The sequence below is a fragment of the Nansenia antarctica genome (genome assembly GCF_963989245.1).
Source record: "Nansenia antarctica genome assembly, chromosome: 3".
Lineage (NCBI taxonomy): Eukaryota > Metazoa > Chordata > Actinopteri > Argentiniformes > Microstomatidae > Nansenia > Nansenia antarctica.
The window spans coordinates 76,747,308-76,765,927 of NC_137688.1; the positions used below are offsets into that span (position 1 = coordinate 76,747,308).

An 18,620-nucleotide genomic window follows, 5' to 3' on the forward strand; every position below is an offset into this window, starting at 1 on the left:
GAGAGGGGTTGGGAGTAGCAGAGAGGCGTGAAAAAGCAACTCGATGTGTCTGTCTAACAACAGAGGCTGTCTGAACGCATATCTGACTGCTGATACGAAACCCACGTTCACTCTCTTAAGAGTTAGAGTTAGAGTCAGATAGACTTTAGTCAGATAACTTTTTTAGGGAGACAGTATGACATCCCCTGGCCACATGAAAGCCCGAAAGGACATGATAATGTGAGTATTATATGTTATTATATATTGTATCGACCGGAGAGAGAGTTCGCTCCCACTGGGCATCTTTTCCTCTAATTTCATTTCTAACCCTAAGTCTCTTTCTAACAACAATATTCGTTATTTAAACACAGCTAGACATCTACATTTCAGTTACAGGGTAACCCTGTGTGTGTGTGTGTGTGTGTGCGTGTCAACTAACACCTGGTCTACTACCGTTTTGGCCCCCCTTCCTAAACACCTGCGTGTTCTGAGCAAATGGCGAGGGTTAATAAAACCACAACGCGGGGGGTAAATAAACCCCCCCTTCTGTAAAAGAGCCCATGTTTTATGACCCCTCCCCTCATAAAAAAGAACAAAGGAAATCGAGATCAAAGAAAAGTACCCCATACTCACTACTCAGAGTGAATAGGAGCACCTCTTGTGCCCGACTTGGACTTATACAATTTAAAGTTCTTCATCGTGTCCATTTCAGTAAACACAGACTATCCAAAATATTCCCTGAGCTTAACGATATTTGTGATCGGTGTCACAATGCCCCAGCAGACCTTACCCATATGTTTTGGACCTGTCCTCAACTGACTGGATATTGGTCAAATTTCTTTAAAATGATGTCCGAGGCACTGGGTATTGATGTACGACCGAATGCCTTGACTGCCATCTTCGGGGTTTCAGAGAGCGATCGACTGACTAACATCCAAAAGAATAGCATGTCTTTTGCTTCCCTATTGGCTCGGAGGAGAATACTGCTTGATTGGAAATCACCGAAACCGCCCACAGTCTCAGCATGGCTGAGAGACCTAATGCTATATCTTAAATTAGATGCTATATCTTAAATTAGATAAATACACAATTAGAGGTTCCACAAGCAAATGTTATTCTACATGGGGCTCTGTGTTGGCATATTTTGATGGTCTTAAGACTCTCCCTGAAGTTCCAACCTGAGGGATGCAGGCTTCTGACATGTCACCTCTCTAGTGTTGGTCCATGTAATGTTGCGACGACCTGTCTCTGTAGATCCTATATGTACAATCTTGGTAGTTACCTGGTTGCAGCTGTGATACAACAACATTATTATTGTCCAGTGTGAACATTTATTTTAATCTATTTTCTTTTTCCTTTTTTAATGTTATTACTATGCTAATGTGACTTTAGGGCCCTGCTGGAAATGTTTGGGGTTGGGTGGGGGGGTGGGCAGAAATGTGTAAACATTTTTTGCAAATCAACATGTTTAATCATATTGTATTGTGTAACTTTTGAATATTTTTTTTTTTTTTTTTTTTTTTGTAATAATAGTTAAACATTTAATAGTTGAAATAATCGTAGTAATAGTTCAATAATAGTTAAAAAAACAAACATTAAAAAGCATCACACACACACAAGCGTACACAAACACACAGACAAGTGTCACAGGCTGGACTCTTGCCGTCAGACCAGGACTGTGTGTGTGAAGGTCGTGACTGGCCGCTGTCTTTTCCGTTTCGGTGGTCCGGCGGAGCCTAGGTGGCGTTGTCAGACACACACACACACACACACACACACAACTGAGCACACCTCATGTTGCTGTCGATGAGGATGATGATGATGATGAGGATGATGATGGAGAGATGGTGTCTCCTGACTGTGTGTGAGCGTGAGTGTGTGTGTGGACCAGATCTATCTCCTGTTAGTTGGCTTCGCAGGTGTCCACCTGACAGATCAGACAACTGGGGACAGGAAACGCTCTCACTTTACTGCAGGTCACCCACCTGGAACACACACACACACACACACACACACACACACACACACACACACACACACAGAGTGAGTTACTTACAGAAAGAGATTACTCTCACACACTCACAAACACACACACACACACACACACACACACACACCCACCCACCCACACCCACACCCACACACACCCACACCCACACCCCTACCTGTCAGAGTCAGTGTGGTACTCCAGTACGTACTCCTGGAACCCGGCCAGTACGTAGATGACTCCGCCCACCGCCGCACACTTCACCTTCAGGCCCCGCCACGGAATCGGCCTGGCCGCACACCACGCCTCCACGCCCCGCCACGGAATCGCCCTGGCCGCACACCACTCATTACTGCTGATGTCATAATACTCCACACTGTCCAGCCCCCCTACACACACACACACACACACACACACACACACACACACACACACACACACACACTGTTGTTTAGCTACATTGAAATACATTATGCGAAATTACACACACACACACACACACACACACGAGTTACTTACAGAAAGAGATTACTCTCACACACTCACACACTCACAAACACACACTCACACACACTCACACACACACTCTCACACACACACACACACACACACACACACACACACACAGTACAGTACCCAGTTCGCTCTGCCCGCCCACAGCATAGATCCTGTTGTTGACAAACACCAGGCTGTGGTTCTTCCTGGCTTCCCTCATCCCACACAGCTCTCTCCATCTGCAGAGAGAGAGAGGGGGGGGGGGGGAGGGAGGGAGAGAGGGGGGGGGAGGAGGGAGAAACGGGGGGGGGGGGGAAGGGAGGGAGAGGGGGGGGGGAGGAGGGAGGGAGGGGGGGGGGAGAGAGGGGTGGGGGGAGGAGGGAGAAACGGGGGGGGAGGAGGAGGGGGGGAGAGGGGGGGGGAGGAGGGAGGGAGGGGGGGGAGGAGGGAGGGAGAGAGGGGGGGGGAGGAGGGAGAGAGGGGGGGGGGGAGGAGGGAGGGAGAGAGGGGGGGGGGGGGTCAGACTCATCTACATCTGCAGAGCTGACCCAGAAGACATCTGAAGAGTGTGTGTGTGTGTGTGTGTGTGTGTGTAGGGGGGCTGAACACCGAGTACTATGTGTGTGTGTGTGTGTGTACTTGTGTGTCTATTATGGAGATAGATTTATATCATAAATACACACGTACAAAAGTATAATACGCAAGCGTGTTTTGCTATCGACCCACACTCACAGTCCATTCTGTTTAAACCATCAGGATTCACAACACCTAGAGTCCATTGCACACATAACAAATGGATGTAATGCATACAAACACCTGTACATAGCTCGTCATGACCGTATTGTGGACATTGTGTCTGATACAGTACAAAACATCTTACCATCTAGCGCAGCTATGTACAAGCATGCCAGAGTGTTACCAGAGTGGTTTGGTTTTGCCAATGATGTTTTTTCCAACATCCCAAATACACCTGATGTTGTCTTTGTTGACACCAGCCACAAGGAGGTGCTGATTGTAGAAGTAGGCTGCCCCTTTGACCTGTACATGGACCAGACTTTCCAGGACAAGTATATCAAATACCAACCACTGCTTGGTACGATAACCAGCTTTGGGTACAAGTGCAAATTCAGCATACTTGTATTTGGAAGTCTGGGCCATGTATATAAATGCACCATGAGGGGTCTGAGAATTGCTGCAATGTCTAAAAGAAAGGCCAAACAGGTTGCCAAATTTTGCTCTGTCTCAGCTATTATTGGCAGCTTGGCCGTGTGGAGAAGGAGGTGTTATGTGTACCCTTAAGTGTTCAGTGCTGCTTAGCCCCGAAATATTTGATTCCCTGTTTGTATAATATAATTTGTGGAACCAAATAAAGTATTCAAATGTGTGTGTGTACTTGTGTCTATTATGGAGATAGATTTATATCATAAATACACACGTACGAAAGTATAATACGCAAGCGTGTTTTGCTATCGACCCGCAAATATCTCTCCATTCGTGAACCGTGTTTTGTGAACCGTGTTTTGTGAACCGTGTTTTGCTCTGCTTGGATTTACGTATGTATTTTTGAGACAAACATTTCCCTGTTTTGCCGTCTCGATTCGCAACTCGTAATATTCATTAGCTGATTATAAGGCGCTATCTGATTGGCCGGACGGCCAATCATTCTAGGCTGGAAGTGCAGGTTGTTTGAAAAGTAATCAAGGGTACGCCGGTGTTGTGCCGTATTTACCCCCCCTCACATGTATTGTGGTTAGCCTACATGTTTTGCTCACTGCACTTCTTATCCACCACTGATGTAAAAACCGAACAATTTCAGAATGTTTGCTTTTATAATATAGACTACCCTTATAGACTAAATTTAAGGAGACTCAGTACAAAATGTTGCATAGACAACATAGAACTCCATATATCCTTAATAAATTTGACCCGTCCAGATCACCACTTTGCTCCAAGTGTAAGGAGAAAAATGGCACTTATATCCACTGCTTCTGGCGATGTTCTACCATTTCTAAATTCTGGTCACTGGTCGCCAAAGAATTGAATAACATCTTTAAATGCAGCATTGAAATGAAACCAGGCCTCTTCCTACTGAGTCTCCCTGAACGAAATATGCCATTGAATCAGTCTAATGTTCTGCTTCTCCAGAAATTGCTAGTTCTGGCTAGGAGATGTATTCTATTCAACTGGATTATGGAAAAGCCCCCAACAATCACTCAATGGTATCGTGAGATCTTCAAAATCTTACCGATGGAAAGACTGAGTGCTAGAGTAAAGGGCAACGAACAGCTCTTTATTAGAATATGGAAACCCTTATTTGACCACCTGCCACGTGACGTTGCGAGTCTGTGTATAGATTAGTGTGTTGTGCTGACTGATGAGCTTGCGAAAGGTGCATATTGACCCCTATTTCTTTTTTTTCTTTTTTCTTTTATCTTTTTTTTACATTTTGTGTATATGTATGTATATATTCAGATTCAGATAACGTTTATTGCCATTATGCATACACATATAGGAATTTGCTTTGGCGTTACAGTAAGTGCATTAATATGCATATATAGTGTATATATGTGTACGCGTATGTATGTATGTGTATGGGTATATATATATAATTAATTTATATATTTATGTTTGTTTGTCTCTTGTATGTGGGTATTGTGGAGGTTTGTTTTGTTGATTCAATGTAGTGTTATATGTATTGTGTATAAAAAAAATATATATAAAAAAAAAATATATATATATAATATAGACTACCCACTTCAGTCACCTACACCACTGCTAGAAAGCATGTTTGTAGTTGGAACAGGGAGCATTTTGAGGGAGGGGGTCAGAATGCCACCACAAAAAATATGAAGTGTCTCTTTGTAAGGCACAACTTTGTGTACAGCACAGTGTTTTATTGTATAGTAGATAGTGTACATAGCCTTTATTTATGTCAACCAGCTCTTTTCTCTTTTTTTGTTTTACCCTTGGCTCTCTTGTTTTTAGTCTTTTTTTCAAGCACCAGGGGAGCCCCCCCTCCTGAATTTCGTTGTATGGTACCTGTACTGTATTAATGACAATAAAGACCATTCATTCATGGCATATTCTGACCCCCCCCCCCCCCCTAACTATTGTTTGCAAAGTCTGAGACACTTCATATTTTTTGTGGTGGCATTCTGACCCCCTCCCTCAAAATGCTCCCTGTTCCAACGACTCTCCACTCCACTCTATCCCACCTGGAGAGGGGAAACAGCTACGCGAGACTGCTCTTTGTGGACTTCAGCTCTGCCTTCAACACCATCCTTCCAGACAGGCTAGTGACCAAACTACTAGACCTGGGACTATCACACTCTATATGTGCATGGATCAAGGACTTCCTGTCCGACCGCCCCCAGAGGGTGCGGGTGGGCTCCCACACCTCCACAGCCCTCAGACTCAGCACTGGGTCCCCCCAGGGCTGCGTGCTAAGCCCCATCCTCTACAACCTCTACACCTACGACTTCACCCCCGTCCACACCAGCAACTCCATCGTAAAGTTTGCAGACGACACCACCGTGGTGGGCTGCATCTCGGGGGGGGGACGAGGCGGCGTACAGGGATGAGGTAGAGCAGCTGAGCAAGCTGTGCAAGGTTAACAACCTGCTGCTGAACCAGTCAAAGACCCAGGAAATCATCGTGGACTTCAGGAGGAAAAAATCTGAGGTCCAGCCCCTGCTCATCGACGGAGAGAGCGTGGAGAGAGTCTCAACCCTCCGATTCCTGGGGGTGCACATACAGGATGACCTGTCCTGGAAGAACAACACAGCAGCCATCATCAAGAAGGCACAACAGCGGCTCTACTTCCTGAGAGTCCTCAGGAAGGAACACAACAAGCAGGAGATACTGGTGGCCTTCTACCGCTGCGCAGTGGAGAGCATCCTCACCTACTGCATCTGCAACTGGTTCTCCAGCTGCACAGCCGCAGAGAGAAATGCGCTACAGAGAGTCGTGAGAACAGCCCAGAAGATCACCGGCGCCCCCCTCCCCTCTATGGAAGAGCTGTACAACACACGCTGCCTCAGGAAGGCCTCCAAGATCTCCAGAGACCCATCCCACCCTGGGTACGAACACTTTGCCCGGCTGCCCTCGAAAAGGCGGTACAGGACCATGGCCGCAAGGACAAACAGACTGAAGCTCAGCTTCTACCCCAGGGCCATCCAGGCCCTGAACACAGCAAAGACCTAGGTTCTGGGCCCTGGACAGTCTGGACGGATTGATGGCAGCTGCTGGATTGAAAAATCAGGTGTAGTGCTGAGGCACAAATGTGTACATTTCAAGCCTGCAAACTGCGACACTTTAAATGAATGTGCAATAACACTATGTGCAATATGACAACCCTAGTCGTTTTATCTGTACAGTATAGTATAGTGGATAGTGTACATAGCCTTTATTTATGTAAACCAGCTCCTTCCCTTCTTGTTTTTTTAGCTTTTTTTCTTTCCTAGCACCAGGGGAGCCCCCCCTCCCAAATTTCGTTGTTTGGTACCTGTACTATATCAATGACAATAAAGACCATTCATTCAATCATTCATTCAAACATATGCTTTCTAGCAGTGGTGTAGGTGACTGAAGTGGGTAGTCTATATTATAAAAGCAAACATTCTGAAATTGTTCGTTTTTTACATCAGTGGTGGATAAGAAGTGCAGTGAGCAAAACATAAACAAAATACATGTGAGGGGGGATAAATAATATAATACATAAACGTATTACTTGTAAACTATTATGTATTCTAAGTGCTCTCGTGGTGTATTATCGTATTTGCTGAGTGGTAGAAACTGTAGAAACACTCATCTTGTCGAAAGAACAGCGCAGATCACCGGCCGATCAGCTGGCGCCTTATAATCAGCTAATGAATATTACGAGTTACGAATCGAGACGGCAAAACAGGGAAATGTTTGTCTCAAAAATACATACGTAAATCCAAGCAGAGAGATATTTGCGGGTCGATAGCAAAACACTGTGGATCTGTTCACGCACGCATGAATTCTTTTTACGACACACGACTCGAGAGATGTGTGCGGACGGGCAGCAGAACACGGTTGCGTATTCTACTTTCAGGGCTTAAAGTGGGAAAACATCCTGTGCCTGAAACTTTTTCTTGGGGAGGGGGGTCACAGTTTGAGATATTGGGAGAGCGGATACAGAAGACAGCTTCTTGTCTCAATGTTTAAATGCATTAATACTGTTTTATACTCAATACAAAATAAAATAATATATTTAGATGTCTTTAAAAGAACAAACTGATTAAATCACTTAAGGCCAAACTGATTGCATCACTTATTAAGCCACTATCATTAGTGTTGTTCCGATACCATTTTTTAATCCCGATACCGATACCGATACCTGACCGTGCAGTACTTGCCGATACCGAGTACCGATCCGATACCACGGCGTTTGAAAAAACAAAACAAAAAAACATGTTTTTTGAGCCGCATACTCACCTCGATGTAAAATTATTGCTAACACTTAGTCTGGCACTGCTCAAAACCTTTGTAAAACAGGAAAAAATACCAACAGAGAGTGAATGCTATAGAACTTTTTTTTATTGTCTACCTGGTATGGTGACAAGAAAATCAACCCCTTATAAAACCTGAAATGTGGCTCTCACAGATGCCAATCAGTGCAATATCCATTTAAGATATAAAACAGTCGTAGTAGTAGTGCAACAGCAAGTGAACATTTAGTACTTAAAAAAAAAAATAATAGTTAGTACTCGCCGATACCGATACCAGCATTTTTGTGCGTATCGGTGGCCATGCCGATACTAGTATCGGTATCGGAACAACACTAATCACTATAACAATAGATCAATAGATCTACATCAAGTAGAATACTGATGACTAGTGACCAGTCAAGACCATTGGACTCCAGGATATCTTTGAGCACCTGCATGAGGGCTGACGAGTTGGCGATGTTTACTTTCCTGCTGACTAGGTGTTGTGTTGTTACTTTGGCCAGATCATCATAAAAAAATCGAACAAGGACATTGAGGATTTTGTCCATGTTAAGATTAGTAGCTTCGTCGATATTAATTGAAAACGTTGCTTTTTTAAGCTTTTCACACAGCCGTTTTTTCAATTCCGGGACAAAGGCCATGTGTGTTTAAATAGCTGGCGTGCTGATTGGAAACGGACAGCTTTGTCAGTGCATTTTTGTCTTCTGATAGCTTCTTGCACAAATCGACGAGTGGCTGAGCCATTGTGAAAGACAGATCATGCTCAGCTATGCGCACACTCGGATCTTTTGCTCGCAAATACGGTCGGCCATTGAAGATGAAGTGGTAGGCTACCTGTAGCCGTCGCTCCCGGCAAGGTTGTTGTATGAGCAAGGTTTAAGAAACTTGGCTTCCATTTTAATAGACTCTTAATAAAGTTAGCGAGATAGCGGGCTGCTAAAAGCGAACGTCTCTACAAGCTAACATTACACTCATTCAAACTTCTTAAGGCCCGCCCCACTACTCTGCCTCCGATTGGCTAGAAGTCGTTGGTTGGCTTGAGCAATGTGATACCATTGGTAGGCGGAACTGTCTCTTTGCTGAAGATGACTCTTTAAATTACGATGTAAAGAAATAGCATGTGATTTTATTTTATTTTATTGCTCAAAATTCCCCCGCGCCGGAAATCCGGCACCGTGCCGGAGAACTTTAAGCCCTGTACTTTCGTACGTGTGTATTTATGATATAAATCTATCTCCATAGTCTAAGAGTACATGTGTGTGTGTGTACGTGTGTGTACGTGTGTGTCTATGTGTACATGTGTGTCTATGTGTACGTGTGTCTATGTGTACGTGTGTGTACATGTCTGTCTATGTGTACGTGTGTGTCTATGTGTACGTGTGTCTATGTGTACGTGTGTCTATGTGTACGTGTGTCTATGTGTACGTGTGTGTCTATGTGTACGTGTGTGTCTATGTGTACGTGTGTCTATGTGTACGTGTGTCTATGTGTACGTGTGTGTCTATGTGTACGTGTGTCTATGTGTACGTGTGTCTATGTGTACGCGTGTGTCTATGTGTACGTGTGTCTGTGTGTACGTGTGTGTACATGTGTGTGTGTGTGTCTATGTGTACGTGTGTCTATGTGTGTGTGTGTCCATGTGTACGTGTGTCTATGTGTACGTGTGTGTGTGTACGTGTGTGTACATGTGTGTGTCTATGTGTACGTGTGTGTGTACATGTGTGTCTCACTGTTCAGTGCCGGGGTCGTAGACCTCACAGCTGCTGAGAACCCTCCCGGAGAAGTTGTTGCCTAGCGACCCTCCGCAGACGTAGACGAGGCCGTCGGCCTCCACGGAGCCGTGGCTGCAGCGGGGCGTCAGCATGCTAGCCTTCACCTGCCAGCTCTCCGTCCGCGTGTCGTAACACTCAAACAGGTCCAGGGCCGAGCTGCCTACACACACACACACACACACACACACACACACACTCTTCAGATGTCTTCTGGGTCAACTCTGCAGATGTAGATGAGTCTGACCCCCCCCCCCCCCCGCCCCTTCTCTCTCTTTCTCTCCCTCCCCCTCTCTCCCCCTCGCACGCACATGCACGCACACACACCGTAAGCAAGTAAGCACTCACATACGAGTGTTCATGCAAGCAAGGCCACAAACTTACTCACTCCTCCCCACCCTGGTCCTCCCCACCCTCTCCCTCCCCACCCTGGTCCTCCCCACCCTGGTCCTCCTCCCCACCCTGGCCCTCCCCACCCTCTCCCTCCCCACCCTGGTCCTCCTCCCCACCCTCTCCCTCCCCCCCCTGGTCCTCCTCCCCTCCCTGGTCCTGCCCTCCTGAGGTGTCCGTCTTGCCCTACTCACCCACTTCCAACCCTCCGGAGGTGTAGATCTTGCCCTGCATGGTGCAGGCGGCCAGGCTGTCTCTGGAGGTGGGCGGGCCCAGCTTGGAGTACCAGCTGTCCTTGTCCACGTTGTAACAGTCCATCCTCTTGATGGGAGCTTCCCCCCCCAGCTGGAAGCCCCCCAGGATGTACACCACGTTGTCCCAGAACACGGCCGTGGCGCCCCACCGCTTCTCGAACGGGCAGCGGATGTCTGTCCAGCTGTAGTCCTGGAGACGCACGCCGGATGGTCACCACAACAACAACAACAACAACAACAACAAAAAATGAACTGACTTATATAGCGCCTTATTCCAAAGCGCTTTACAATGGCCTCTCATCGATCCATTCACACACACATTCGCACACCAATGGTGGCAAGCTACCATGCAAGGTGCCGGCCCCCTCATTGGGAACGATTTGGGGTTCAGTGTCTTGCCCAAGGACACCTCGACATGTGGCTAAACCGGGGCTCGAACCACCGATCTGCAGACCTTGCGATCATTAGACGCTGGCTCTACTTCCTGCACCACAGCCGCCCCAACAACAACAACAACAACAACATATTAAAATTCAAGTCAAATGTTGTTGTTTATTTCGTTATTGTCGTTCCGTAAATCGAGCTAGCTACGACAAGTCAGCGCGATGGGTGCGAATAGATTAGAATACAGTTACTCATTAGTAGAATTCGTTACCATGTGGGTGGGTGGGTGTGTGTGTGTGTGTGTGTGTGTGTGTACCTTGGGGTTGAAGTATCTGCAGAACTGGGAGCCTCCAAACAGAGCTATCCTGCAGTGTTTCTTCCGTCGCGCCCGGCTGCTCTCTCCCAACTCCTCACGGTCCTCTGGAGACAAGAGATGGTACCGCATCCCACCTACACACACACACACACACACACACACACACACCTGAGCTGACATCACAGACATAGTGTATGGTGTGTGTGTGCGCGTATTAGGGGTGTAACGGATCACCTAACTCACGGATCGGATCGTGTCACGGATTTTGAGTCACGGATCGGATCATTTTTCGGATCAACACAAAACATATTTTTATTTATTTATAAAAACAACATTTTCCTTGAATTCTGTAAAAACACCACTTTTAATGTGTGAAACAAAAAAACAACATTCAAGATGTCAAAACTGATATATATATCACATATATATATATAACATCTATATATAACAACATATATATATAAGGATCCTCTCCTTTTCATAGAGGTCGGGCACAACCTTCTCACTGAAGTGGGGGCGCGAGGGGATTTTGTAACGTGGCTCAAGCATATTGATCATATTTTGAAACCCTCCGTTCTCCACAACGGAGTATGGCCTCATGTCTGCCGCGATAAACTTCCCAATTGAATTGGTAATGGCTTTAGCCCGGTCTGAGTCTGCAGGAATCGTTTGTTTAAATGACGTTTGGAGAAGTTGTTGTTGAGCTACTTTTTTCTTGCCCCCCGTCATCAACACACCTGGGTGATGTCGCGTTAAATGTGTGGCCATGCTTGACGTATTGCCTGCCTCATAAGATTTCCACGTGGCACAATGCCTACACACCGTAACTTTCTTATCGACCTCCCTCCTTCCATCATTATTATAAGTAACAGGGAAGCCAAAGTGCTCCCATACGTGTGATTTAAATGACGAGGGAGGCCTTTCCAGTTCGCCAACGTTGCTAGCACTCGCCATGATACTTGTTGCTGTGGATTCCCAGCTTCACGTGGAGTGAGTACGTAACAGAGTACTTTTTTTGTGTGTTTACACAATCACCCAGGCTGCTTAGCGGGTGATATGACGTGATATAAGTGGGACAGAGATGAGTGAATGAATGTTGTTGTCAACTCAGTACGCATGCAGAGAGTGAGAATAAAGCGCACATGATTGTTTTTCTACCGGTTACATTTGAATGAATGAATGGTCTTTATTGTCATTGCTACAGTACAGGTACCAAACAACGAAATTTAGGAGGGGTGGCTCCCCTGGTGTTAGGAAAGAAAAAAAAAAAAAAAAGAAAAAAAAAAACGATTTTGCTATTGATCCGCGGTACACATGCGTTCCGAACCGTGGAGGGCGATCCGAACGGATCACGGATTATCCGTGATCCGTTACACCCCTAGCGCGTATGTATGTGTGGGTGAGTGTGTGCAAGCGTGTGTGAGTGTATGCATGCGTGTGTGAGTGTATGTGTATGTGTGTGTGTGTGTGTGTGTGTGTGTGTGTGTGTGTCCAGCAGACTCACTGTTGACCATCTCCAGGCAGTCGGGGTTGTCCTGTATGAGTGGCTCGGCCTGGACGGTCTTGGACAGGAAGGCCTTGGAGACCAGGGGGAAGCGCACGCAGCCCAGCACCTGAACCATGTGGCCCTGCCTAGCGCACACGTCGTACTTCAGCCACCGCACCGCCGCGTCGTAGATCTACACACACACCACGGAGAGAGAGAGAGACACACACAATGGTATGAAAGTCAGTCTGTATGGAAATGTGTGTAAGCGTGCGTGTGTGTGTGAGTGTGAGTGTGTGTGTGTGTGTGTGTGAGTGTGTGTGTGTGTGTGTGTGTGTGTGTGAGTGTGTACCTGGTCCTCGGCGCGGACGGTGAGTGTGTCCTGGTGGAGCAGGTGTGTGAGCTGAGACACGTCCAGCTGGAGGAACTCGTCCAGCTTGTAGGCCTCGGTGAAGTGCAGGTGGATGAAGTCATCAGCCGCCGCCTTCAATTCAGGACAGTCCAGACACTCAACCAGGGAGGAGATACCTGCAGGAGAGAGACCAGAGGAACTAGAGATACCTGCAGGAGAGAGACCAGAGGAACTAGAGACACCTGCAGGACCAGAGGAACTAGAGATACCTGCAGGAGAGAGACCAGAGGAACTAGAGACACCTGCAGGAGAGAGGCCAGAGGAACTAGAGACACCTGCAGGAGAGAGACCAGAGGAACTAGAGACACCTGCAGGAGAGAGGCCAGAGGAACTAGAGATACCTGCAGGAGAGAGACCAGAGGAACTAGAGACACCTGCAGGACCAGAGGAACTAGAGACACCTGCAGGACCAGAGGAACTAGAGATACCTACAGGAGAGAGACCAGAGGAACTAGAGACACCTGCAGGACCAGAGGAACTAGAGACACCTACAGGAGAGAGGCCAGAGGAACTAGAGATACCTGCAGGACCAGAGGAACTAGAGATACCTGACTGATACCTGACTGTTAAATGCCGACCCACATACCTCCCGAGGGAATTCAACGCGGTGTACATAACAGCTGTGTACATAGCACCTAGCGCGGATGCTAGCTTAGCATTAGCCCGGCTACATGACGTCATCAGTGGTGGACAGAGCACAGATCCTCAAGCAGTACATAATCGTGGGGGATTTCAATCATGCTGACCTGAAGGTAGTACTACCCAAGTTCTATCAGCATGTTAAATGTGCAACAAGAGGAGATAACACACTGGACAAGGTATACACCAACATCAAGCTTGCCTACAAGGCTAGACCGCTAGCTCATCTAGGCATGTCTGACCACGTGTCCATCCTCCTGATCCCAGCCTACACTCCCATGAGGAAAAGTGCCCCCATCACCACTAAGACTGTCAGAACCTGGCCAGCAGGGTTCGCTCCACTGCAGATCTGCCTGAATGACACCTCATGGCAGGAATATGAGCATGAGGACCTGGAACAGTTCACGTCGTCGGTTCTGAACCACATAGTGAACTGCACCAACTCAGCCACCGTGGACAAACGTGTCCGGGTCTACCCCAACACGAAGCCATGGATGACTGGGAAGGTCCAAAAACTGCTCAAGGAGAGGGACAACGCCTACTCAGCGAAGGACACACTGCTGTACAGCACCACCAGGGCTAACCTAAACCGTGGCATCCGGGAGGCCAAGGCAGACCACAGAGAGAAGATTGAGGAATGCTTCCTGAGCAACGACTCCAGGCCGGTGTGGCAGGGGGTTCAGCACATGACAAACTTCAGAGCCAACAGGCTCACAGCCGCTGAGGACGACCCCCTGCTGGCGGAAGAGCTGAACTCCTTCTACGCCCGGTTCGACGAGGGGCGAACGGAGGTAACCACAACACAAACACCACTCTCTCCAGCTCTCAGCAGCCTCACCCTCACAGAGCATGAAGTGAGACGCGTGCTGAAGGCGGTGGACCCCAGAAAAGCCTCAGGGCCGGATGGCGTCCTGGGACGGGTGCTGAGGGACTGCGCCGACCAGCTGGCCGGGGTTTTCACCAACATCTTCAACCAGTCCCTGTCCCAGGCCACCATCCCACCCTGCCTGAAAACCTCAACAATCATCCCAGTCCCGAAGAAAAGCACGGTGAGCTGCCTAAACGGCTTCTACCCTAGGGCCATTCAGGCCCTGAACACAGCAAAGACCTAGGTTCTAGGCCCTGGACAATCTAGACAATTTGATGGCAGCTACTAGATTGTAATCAAGTGCAATACTGAAATACAACTGTGAACATTTCAAACCTGCAAACTGCGACACTTTAAATGAATGTGCAATAATACTATGTGCAATATGACAACCCTCGTGTACAGAAGGTTCAGAGATAGGAAATGTTAGGATATTTATAGCATAGCATAGAGTACAGCACAGTGTTTTATTTGTATAGTATAGTAGTATAGTATAGTAGATAGTGTATATAGCCTTTATTTATGTAAACCAGCTCTTTTCCCTTCTTGTTTTTAGTAAAAAAAAATCCTAGCACCAGGGGAGCCCCCCCCCCCCTAAATTTTGTTGTATGGTACCTGTACTGTATTAATGACAATAAAGACCATTCATTCATTCATTCATTCATATAGACCTCAGGTAGTGGTTATAGACCTTAGGTAGTGGTTATAGACCTCAGGTAGTGGTTATAGACCTTAGGTAGTGGTTATAGACCTTAGGTAGTGGTTATAGACCTTAGGTAGTGGTTATAGAGCTCAGGTAGTGGTTATAGAGCTTGGGTAGTGGTTATAGACCTTAGGTAGTGGTTATAGACCTTAGGTAGTGGTTATAGACCTTAGGTAGTGGTTATAGACCTCAGGTAGTGGTTATAGAGCTTAGGTAGTGGTTATAGACCTTAGGTAGTGGTTATAGACCTTAGGTAGTGGTTATAGACCTTAGGTAGTGGTTATAGACCTCAGGTAGTGGTTATAGAGCTTGGGTAGTGGTTATAGACCTTAGGTAGTGGTTATAGACCTCAGGTAGTGGTTATAGAGCTCAGGTAGTGGTTATAGACCTTAGGTAGTGGTTATAGACCTTAGGTAGTGGTTATAGACCTTAGGTAGTGGTTATAGACCTCAGGTAGTGGTTATAGACCTTAGGTAGTGGTTATAGAGCTTAGGTAGTGGTTATAGACCTTAGGTAGTGGTTATAGACCTCAGGTAGTGGTTATAGACCTCAGGTAGTGGTTATAGACCTTAGGTAGTGGTTATAGACCTTAGGTAGTGGTTATAGAGCTTGGGTAGTGGTTATAGAGCTGAGGCTGACAGAGCAGGTCTTACCCAGACAGTTGGTGGCGTCGATCTGTTCTTTGAGGAACTCCACGCACATCTTCTTGACGGGCTCTATCTGGTACAGGTTGGCTGCTTCCAACAGGGACTGGACGTTACTGCGGTTTACTGAGATCCTGACACACACACACACACACACACACACACACACGTTACTACTCAAAGCCCTCGAAACAGGCCAATTTATTTGATTGATATGTTGTTTGCTTTGCTATATCAGAGTATGTTTCTCCTAGTCAGATGAGATGAGACGAGATGGACAAGCAGAAGATGGATGTAAAGCCTGTGTGTTTGACCGTCCTGTGTTGGTCTCGTACCGTGCTGTGTAGATGAACTCCACCAGCAGCTCAATGATCTCCGGCTCAGCACTCTTCAGCTCCACCTCATGAGAGGTCGACTCCAGCATACTGGCTAGAGGGGGGGGGGGGGGGGGGGGGGGGAGGGAGGGAGAGGGATAGAGGGGGGGGGGCTCTGATTTATGAGACATACCTATGCCACCGTCATCATCCTCTGTGTGTGTGTGTGTGTGTGTGTGTGTGTGTGTATATAGTAGAGTTGGTGGTGGTGTGTGTGTGTGTGTGTGTGTGTGTGTGTGTGTGTGTGTACTCACTGGTAAACATGAGGCTGAAGAAGTGGCTGGCTGCAGCGAGCACCACTCTGTGAGCAGGGAAGTGTCTCCCCTGCACCACCAGAGACACATCACACAGGGTTCCCTACAAAAGACACACACACTGTTAGTCTCTCTCTCTCTCTCTCTCTCTCTCTCTCTCACACACACACACACACACACACACACACACTGTTAGTCTCTCTCTCTCTCTCTCACACACACACACACACACACACACACACTGTTAGTCTCTCTCTCTCTCTCACACACACACACACACACACACACACACACACACACACTGTTAGTCTCTCTCTCTCTCTCTCTCTCTCTCTCTCTCTCTCACACACACACACACACACACACACACACACACACTGTTAGTCTCTCTCTCTCTCACACACACACACACACACACACACACACACTGTTAGTCTCTCTCTGTGCTGGTTTGTTGGGTTTGGTTGTGTGTGTTTTTCCTCTCACTCACTCACCACACTCACTCACACACACACACACACAGACACAGACACAGACACACACACAGACACACACACACACAGACACACACACACACACACACACACACACACACACACACACACCTGTTTCCTGAGGTTGTTCATGGCTCCCATGATGCTGGACAGCTGCCTGTTCTCCTCCTTGGCAGCAAACGTCCTCTCGCTCTTCTCCTGGGCCGGAGGAGCAGCCATGCTACTAACACTAAGCCTGTTAAACAGTAACCAGTTAACCATGTTAAACTAACACTAAAGGGCTCTGCACACAGCGTGCGATTTCTGTTGCGCGTCAACGTTCCATTTTGAAGTTTGAATGGAAGTCTATGAGAAAATCATAAAACATCGCATCCCAATGCACACAGCGTGCGATGCAATTTCTGTTGTGTGTTCTCATAGACTTCCATTCAAACTTCAAAATGGAACGTTGACGCGCAACAGAAATCGCACGCTGTGTGCAGAGCCCTTAAGCCTGTTAAACTAACCAACTAACCCTAACTAACCCTAACCCAACTGGGTTTGTTTGGGCTTAGCAGTTAGCTTAGCTTAGCTATCCAGAGCTCTGGCCCTGACTTACAGAAGAATACAAAAAATAGCTTTGTAACTACAACCATTGGATTCCTTGACCCTGAAAATGTAGGTTTAGCAGTTAAAATCAATGTTCTAGCTTATTTAGAAGCCAAGATATTACAAAACGTGTGTATTATGGCGGCCGTTTTGTAAATGCCAAGATGGCCGCCTTTCAGACATGTGTGCAAATGGAAACATATATTATAGATTAGCAAATCCCCCAAAAATGCCCACGAAATTATATAACAAACCTGACTAATAGCAACACACTGACATTACAATGTTTGCAATAATGGAGTTCGCTGCTAATTGACTGAATCAGGCCCAACTGATTAAATTACTTCTTAGTTTAGTAACACGACTGGACCACATCCCACATTAACTTAGTGTCCAACCGTGACCACATACGTTTGAGTTCCGGAAATCTGCATTTAGAACAGCTGAAATCTGCATTTAGAACAGCTGAAATCTGCATTTAGAACAGCTGAAATCTGCATTTAGAACAGCTGAAATCTGCATTTAGAACAGCTGAAATATGCATTTAGAACAGCTGAAATATGCATTTAGAACAGCTGAATTATGCATTTAGAACAGCTGAAATATGCATTTAGAACAGCTGAAACGGACATAAGCCCTGTCCGGACGGCATATAAATTACATGAGGACCCCGGCAATATTTTTTTTACCTGGGGTAATTCGGTAATTTATATGCCGTCCGGACCGACCATGTCAGGGATTTACTCCAGGGACCCCAGTAATTATTCCGGCTGGAATTACCTACTGTGTTTCAGCAAACCCTAGGGTCCTCAGGTAATTTTATTACCGTCTGGATCGACATGTCAGTGTTGCATGATTTCGTGCGCGATATAAACACTAGCATTTCCGGTTTCGACGCTGCACATCATTACGGCTCTGCCTGCTTCACGTCGATCGTTACCTGGTACTAATTAGTTAGATCCCTACTAAAATATGGATGTGATTTGGGACTTTATTAATGACTCCCTTGAATCTTCACCATCTACACCTGTCATACCCTCATGGCGACCAATAAGAAGAAGAAGAGTGATCAAATCGATCAGAAGAGCCAGGTCTTGCAAGCTACAGAGA

General features: G+C 46.7%; 1 protein-coding gene across 1 annotated transcript; it reads right to left on the reverse strand.

The window, feature by feature from the left end:
• Nucleotides 1-1,882: 1,882 nt before the first annotated feature.
• Nucleotides 1,883-17,141, reverse strand: LOC308154424 (kelch-like protein 7; the record flags this gene model as incomplete). Its single annotated transcript, XM_080527586.1, has 12 exons — nt 1,883-1,964; nt 2,145-2,355; nt 2,603-2,700; nt 9,666-9,863; nt 10,285-10,538; nt 11,049-11,182; nt 12,553-12,727; nt 12,887-13,062; nt 15,810-15,934; nt 16,136-16,229; nt 16,429-16,531; nt 17,034-17,141. 12 exons carry the CDS (start codon nt 17,139-17,141, stop codon nt 1,883-1,885), a joined length of 1,758 nt encoding a protein of 585 aa, XP_080383712.1.
• Nucleotides 17,142-18,620: the final 1,479 nt, after the last annotated feature.